This window comes from Bufo gargarizans, chromosome 4 (genome assembly GCF_014858855.1).
Source record: "Bufo gargarizans isolate SCDJY-AF-19 chromosome 4, ASM1485885v1, whole genome shotgun sequence".
Lineage (NCBI taxonomy): Eukaryota > Metazoa > Chordata > Amphibia > Anura > Bufonidae > Bufo > Bufo gargarizans.
This window is the reverse complement of record NC_058083.1, coordinates 416,002,770-416,010,201: the sequence shown is the minus strand read 5'-3', so window position 1 is coordinate 416,010,201 and position 7,432 is coordinate 416,002,770. Positions and strand designations below refer to the sequence as shown.

Here is a 7,432-nt window from a genome sequence, read left to right as displayed (position 1 = left end):
TAGACTTAGGCACGAGGGCATGTGCATATCCACCATAATGGTATGCACATGTGTACAGCAGTATAGGGAAAGCCTTAGGGATCGATAGGAGGTGACCCTTTTCTCCCTAGCTTTTGGGCCTAGTCAATTGTTTTGTTTATTTTCCCTGTGTTTGGTTATTTTCCTGCTTACCTACCTACCGTGACACTTGCACAAAATCTTGCTCTGTCCCTGCACTCTTCCTACACTCTCCCTATCCAATATTCTATAATTAAAAGCATGGCATTATGGGTCATATCACATTTCCTGGCTTCTTGCTTTCAATTTTTAACAAATCTGATTCATTACCATAAAGCACAAGGAAATTCTGCTTTGAATCAAATTTTTCCTAAACTTCGTATCGAATTCCACTTTGGATGCTTCGATTCACTTAACACTAATCATTATGATAGTGTCAGTGATAGTAAAAAAATATATATAATGTTAAACGTGTTACTCTTTCTTTCATAAATTACATTCTCCTATAATAGGAAAATGTATTGACCTCTAGTAATTATATTCACATGTATATTTGTCTTCAGAACCTTTACAGTATGTTAAAAATAACTCTCATATAACAGAACAAGTTTATTAATATGATTAATGGTAATAAATTGCACAGAATGGGGTAGGTCATAGCTTACATGTTGTACACACAGCATTTCAGTAACATCATAGCTGAATTACCAGCATTCTAGAAAAAAGTGTAATACTCCACTTTTAATTAGCTAAATTAGTCATACAACAATTAAAATGTAATTTTCCAGTTGTTAAAAATAGCTTCATATATGTCTATATATGTAATATGCTTATCTGTTTTTACAAATTGTATCATTAAACATAGTTTTTATTTTTATTTTTAATCTAGGGATCATTCATTGACTGTAGATGATATACACATAAAATCAATGTCAAGAAAATACTGTTTCATATTTACAAGGGGTAGTCATAAGGCATCACACAGCATGAATCACAATTTTCTTACTTTGTGCAATTGTTAATGTTAAATAAAAGTAAAAGAATAATCCATCATTTTCATTTTTATTATTTAATATATTAACATTTAATAATGCTCAACTTACATGGTTATGTCATCATGGAGTGATCATATATAGCTGAAAATATTAGCCACACCATCAAGGAAAGCACAATAGGCAAATGGAAATAAAATGCAACTGAACAACATTAACTAGTTCTTCAACAATGGCTAAATTTCCAACTCTTATAAAAGCTCAACAAGCTGAATGTGTTTTCCTATTGCTATATGTGTATATTAAATGAATCATTTGATGTTTACAATAATCTTATCTGTCAGATATCTTTTTACTCCTTTTCTGAATTCTTTGCATGCACCTATATTGTCAATGACCAGCATTTCCACCCACAAAGTCTGGGTGTAGGCATGCAAGCGGCACCTGTCCTTTTAATAAACTATACAGCCACTGATATAAGTCATTGTTTACATGTATTATTAAAGGTTCAAGGCATACTTCATATAATTTACAGCAAGTCCTATATGTTTCAAAAAGTCCTTATCAAGGCAAAAAAGTCCACAAGATCCACTAGATTAACTTATCTGCACTTGATGACATTACAAACATTGTGTTGATTTATGGCTTTTAGGTTGTTTTAGAATTGTCTGTTTTATCTCGTATATTATATGTTCTAAATAATTATTCTACTCTGTGCTTGGTAGATTGGCTTGTTTACCAGCTTGGCTATACCTATTGGTGGCAACTTCATTAGATGAATATCACTGAGCATTTTATTGATGTGCATGACCAAACAAGAGTCAAGAATAACCCTGTGAAACAGTTTTGAAGTGGCACAGACAATTGTATGTAGAAAGGTTATTTACAGTACATCAATTATGCTTATCGTTGTCTTTACGTGGCTATAGAAACCCACACAGAGTCATTGAAAAGGTTAGAAACAACTGATCAAGGAATGTGCAGTTTTATAAACCCATTTGAAATCTCTCCCAAGTTATGTCATTCTTCTATACATTGTAAGATTTCTTTCCATATTAAAGTCCTTGCTATTTTACATTTTTACATGTATAACAAATATATGCGATGCCACATTCACAGAAAATATTAACCTTAGTCAATGACAATCTTTATCTCCTATTGAAAGTGCTTGGACATGATTGTGCCAAGCAAAGCTTTCTACTTAAGTCCGAATCTATCCGTGAATTAAAGCCCTGTAGTTATCTGAGTAACTTCTGACGTCATGTCATCTCTTGCAGGGTCTCCTGAATCCAGACATGACATTTCCACTGCTAGTCATACCTGATGGTTAGTCCTATCTACTGTGTTGGCAGTGGACACGTGGTCACGTGTGTTGTGACGCATGCGGGTGGAGTTCTGCTGCTCAATGGTTGAAGATGTTGGGATGCAAAATTCTCTGAAGCATCTCTTAAAGTTTTCATCTAAAAAAGCATAAAGGACTGGATTAAGGCAGCTGTTTGTGTAACCTAGGGCAATACATACATGCCAGGTTACTGTCTGAAAAAGAGAAGGAGGGATGTTGATCAAGGCTTTAATAATCACATATATGTGAATTGGAGTCCAACAGACAATGAACACTGCAACAACAACAAGCACCATCCTGGTAATTCTTCTGAGATTTCTGTCCTTTTCTTTGGATCCAGAAAGCATTCGGACACTCTTAAGACGTAGGATCATCATCCCGTAGCAAACTGTTATGATAAGGACCGGCATTATAAATGCAAAAATGAAGACACATATTTTCAGGAGGTTGTCCCAGTACCATGAAGGATGTGGAAATATAAGAGCACAATCTGTTGATCCTTAAAAACATAAAAAAAAATTTAATGTACACTTTTTGCAGTTCCTTTTGGTGTCACGTCACACTGATCATGTCCAAAATGAGGGCAGCAAGTTTTAGAGCACAAATAAAGCAATAATTAGCAGCCTCTCCAGAGTGTAAAGTTATTGGTCATTGATTAGGACCACACACTGGACTACATGCTGCTGCTTGCAGACAGACCCACTTTAAAAAGAATCTGTAATCATCTTTCAAAAATGAAACATAATACCCCTGGTTGTTCCTCTCTGGATTCCAGTGCTGTGGATTTTTTTCAACTTGCCCTCCATTCTCCCTCTATGGTCACCATTCCATTTGTGTGCCCAATATGTGCAGTAAAAGTACTAGGCAGAGGAGACATCTCTCCTCAAGGGGCATTAAATTATGCCTTGTGTCATCTCGCAGCCAAGAAGACATGTTGAGAGTTACCTCATTTCGTGAATACAGCCTATGTGAAAAAGTCAATTGTGTTTGTGTCCAAATCATGTTGGCTCCAGAACATTAACAACTAGCGGTATTAGATTTCGTTGTTGAAAAGTGATGACAGGTCCTCTTTTAAGTCTCCTTTCTTAAATTTAAAGAGGTTATCCCTTGAAGTGTATGATAAATAATACATAGCAAATAGCATTGAATGATAGTTGTTAAATGACTTTTCCTGTTCTCAGTTATCAGTTCAGTCTCAATGCAGTTTTGAGCTGAAGTGCCTTTCTGGTTTTGAGAAATACGCTAAGTTACATATGCAATCAACTACAGTCAATGCAGATTAATGAAGACTAAAGTGAAAAGCATAGTGAACTAGACAAGAGCATAGGGTCCACGAGCGTTTGAATTTTATATCTCATAAACCACTTTAAAATTACTTAAAGAAATTGTAAACTTTCAAAACAACATGTAATATAACAATCTACATCTATTTTGGAAGCTAAAAGAATAAAACTGCATATACATTTGTCCATACTGGGTTTTTGAAATAAAATTAAAGTTATATAAAACTGCCTGTCACAGATTCTGTCACTTTTGAGAGAAAAGTAATGCTTTTGTTAACGCTGTTCATAGTGCGATTGATCTGGCAAATTGTTGTGGCTTCCATTATAAGTAGAACACCATCACATGAACTAACCATATCAATAGTTTGATAGAATTAAACTAATTTGGCTCTTAAGTAGGGATGAGCGAACTCGAACTGTATAGTTCGGGTTCGTACCGAATTTTGGGGTGTCCGTGACACGGACCCGAACCCGGACATTTTCGTAAAAGTCCGGGTTCGGGTTCGGTGTTCGTCGCTTTCTTCGCGCTTTTGTGACGCTTTCTTGGCGCTTTTTGAAAGGCTGCAAAGCAGCCAATCAACAAGCGTCATACTACTTGCCCCAAGAGGCCATCACAGCCATGCCTACTATTGGCATGGCTGTGATTGGCCAGAGCACCATGTGACCCAGCCTCTATTTAAGCTGGAGTCACATAGCGCCGCCCGTCACTCTGCTCTGATTAGCGTAGGGAGAGGTTGCGGCTGCGACAGTAGGGCGAGATTAGGCAGATTAACTCCTCCAAAGGACTTGATTAACTGATCGATCTGCAGCTGTGGATCATTGAGCTGCTGATCCTCAATTGCTCACTGTTTTTAGGCTGCACAGACCGTTTGTCAGTCTCATTTTTCTGGGGTGATCGGCGGCCATTTTGTGTCTTGTGGTGCGCCAGCACAAGCTGCGACCAAGTGCATTTAACCCTCAATGGTGTGGTTGTTTTTTGGCTAAAGCCTACATCAGGGTGAAGCTGTCACACCAAGTGCATTTAACCAGCAATAGTCTGTTCATTTTTTGGCCATATACAAAATCAGGGGCAAGCTGCGCCTGTCACCAAGTGCATTTAACCCTCAATGGTGTGGTTGTTTTTTGGCTAAAGCCTACATCAGGGTGAAGCTGTCACACCAAGTGCATTTAACCAGCAATAGTCTGTTCATTTTTTGGCCATATACAAAATCAGGGGCAAGCTGCGCCTGTCACCAAGTGCATTTAACCCTCAATGGTGTGGTTGTTTTTTGGCTAAAGCCTACATCAGGGTGAAGCTGTCACACCAAGTGCATTTAACCAGCAATAGTCTGTTCATTTTTTGGCCATATCCCAGTCTAATTCTGTCACTAAATCCATACCGGTCACCCAGCGCCTAAATACTAGGCCTCAAATTTATATCCAGCTAAATCTGTCCCTAGTGCTGTAGCTGGGCGAGTTATTTAGTGTCCGTTCAAGCACATTTCTTGTTCTGGGTTGAAATACAATTCCCAATTTAGCAATTTCATAATTTAGTGGTTCCTGCTATATCAGAGCTATTTGAAATCTATCCCAAAAAGGGTATATAATATTGAAGGTGCACATTGGGTCATTCAGAATAACTTCACACACACCCGCTACTGTGTATTTCCAAGTCTAATTCTGTCACTAAACCCATACCTGTCACCCAGCGCCTAAATACTAGGCCTCAAATTTAAATCCCTCTAAATCTCTCGTTACCCACCGCTGTACTGTTGTTGCTGGGCAAGATATTTAGTGTCCGTCAAAGCACATTTTTTGTTCTGGGTTGAAGTACAATTCCCAATTTAGCAATTTCATAATTTAGTGGTTTCTGCTATATCAGAGCTATTTGAAATCTATCCCTAAAAGGGTATATAATATTGAAGGTGCACATAGGGTCATTCAGAATAACTTCACACACACGCTTCTGTGCATTTCCAAGTCTAATTCTGTCACTAAATCCATACCGGTGACCCAGCGCCTAAATACTAGGCCTCAAATTTAAATCCCTCTAAATCTCTCGTTACCCACCACTGTACTGTTGTTGCTGGGCAAGATATTTAGTGTCCGTCAAAGCACATTTTTTGTTCTGGGTTGAAGTACAATTCCCAATTTAGCAATTTCATAATTTAGTGGTTTCTGCTATATCAGAGCTATTTGAAATCTATCCCTAAAAGGGTATATAATATTGAAGGTGCACATAGGGTCATTCAGAATAACTTCACACACACGCTTCTGTGCATTTCCAAGTCTAATTCTGTCACTAAATCCATACCGGTGACCCAGCGCCTAAATACTAGGCCTCAAATTTAAATCCCTCTAAATCTCTCGTTACCCACCGCTGTACTGTTGTTGCTGGGCAAGATATTTAGTGTCCGTCAAAGCACATTTTTTGTTCTGGGTTGAAGTACAATTCCCAATTTAGCAATTTCATAATTTAGTGGTTTCTGCTATATCAGAGCTATTTGAAATCTATCCCTAAAAGGGTATATAATATTGAAGGTGCACATAGGGTCATTCAGAATAACTTCACACACACGCTTCTGTGCATTTCCAAGTCTAATTCTGTCACTAAATCCATACCGGTGACCCAGCGCCTAAATACTAGGCCTCAAATTTAAATCCCTCTAAATCTCTCGTTACCCACCGCTGTACTGTTGTTGCTGGGCAAGATATTTAGTGTCCGTCAAAGCACATTTTTTGTTCTGGGTTGAAGTACAATTCCCAATTTAGCAATTTCATAATTTAGTGGTTCCTGCTATATCAGAGCTATTTGAAATCTATCCCAAAAAGGGTATATAATATTGAAGGTGCACATTGGGTCATTCAGAATAACTTCACACACACCCGCTACTGTGTATTTCCAAGTCTAATTCTGTCACTAAACCCATACCTGTCACCCAGCGCCTAAATACTAGGCCTCAAATTTAAATCCCTCTAAATCTCTCGTTACCCACCGCTGTACTGTTGTTGCTGGGCAAGATATTTAGTGTCCGTCAAAGCACATTTTTTGTTCTGGGTTGAAGTACAATTCCCAATTTAGCAATTTCATAATTTAGTGGTTTCTGCTATATCAGAGCTATTTGAAATCTATCCCTAAAAGGGTATATAATATTGAAGGTGCACATAGGGTCATTCAGAATAACTTCACACACACGCTTCTGTGCATTTCCAAGTCTAATTCTGTCACTAAATCCATACCGGTGACCCAGCGCCTAAATACTAGGCCTCAAATTTAAATCCCTCTAAATCTCTCGTTACCCACCGCTGTACTGTTGTTGCTGGGCAAGATATTTAGTGTCCGTCAAAGCACATTTTTTGTTCTGGGTTGAAGTACAATTCCCAATTTAGCAATTTCATAATTTAGTGGTTTCTGCTATATCAGAGCTATTTGAAATCTATCCCTAAAAGGGTATATAATATTGAAGGTGCACATAGGGTCATTCAGAATAACTTCACACACACGCTTCTGTGCATTTCCAAGTCTAATTCTGTCACTAAATCCATACCGGTGACCCAGCGCCTAAATACTAGGCCTCAAATTTAAATCCCTCTAAATCTCTCGTTACCCACCACTGTACTGTTGTTGCTGGGCAAGATATTTAGTGTCCGTCAAAGCACATTTTTTGTTCTGGGTTGAAGTACAATTCCCAATTTAGCAATTTCATAATTTAGTGGTTCCTGCTATATCAGAGCTATTTGAAATCTATCCCAAAAAGGGTATATAATATTGAAGGTGCACATTGGGTCATTCAGAATAACTTCACACACACCCGCTACTGTGTATTTCCAAGTCTAAT

General features: G+C 37.9%; 1 protein-coding gene across 1 annotated transcript in view; it reads right to left on the bottom strand.

The window, feature by feature from the left end:
- Positions 1-1,398: 1,398 nt before the first annotated feature.
- The window catches only part of OPRM1 (opioid receptor mu 1), a 173,965-nt gene continuing 167,931 nt past the window's right edge, over positions 1,399-7,432 (bottom strand). Inside the window, exon 3 of the mRNA XM_044290574.1 lies at positions 1,399-2,830. Within this exon, the coding sequence (XP_044146509.1) occupies positions 2,304-2,830 (527 nt within the window). The 3' untranslated portion in view covers positions 1,399-2,303. The remainder of the gene's footprint in view (positions 2,831-7,432) is intronic.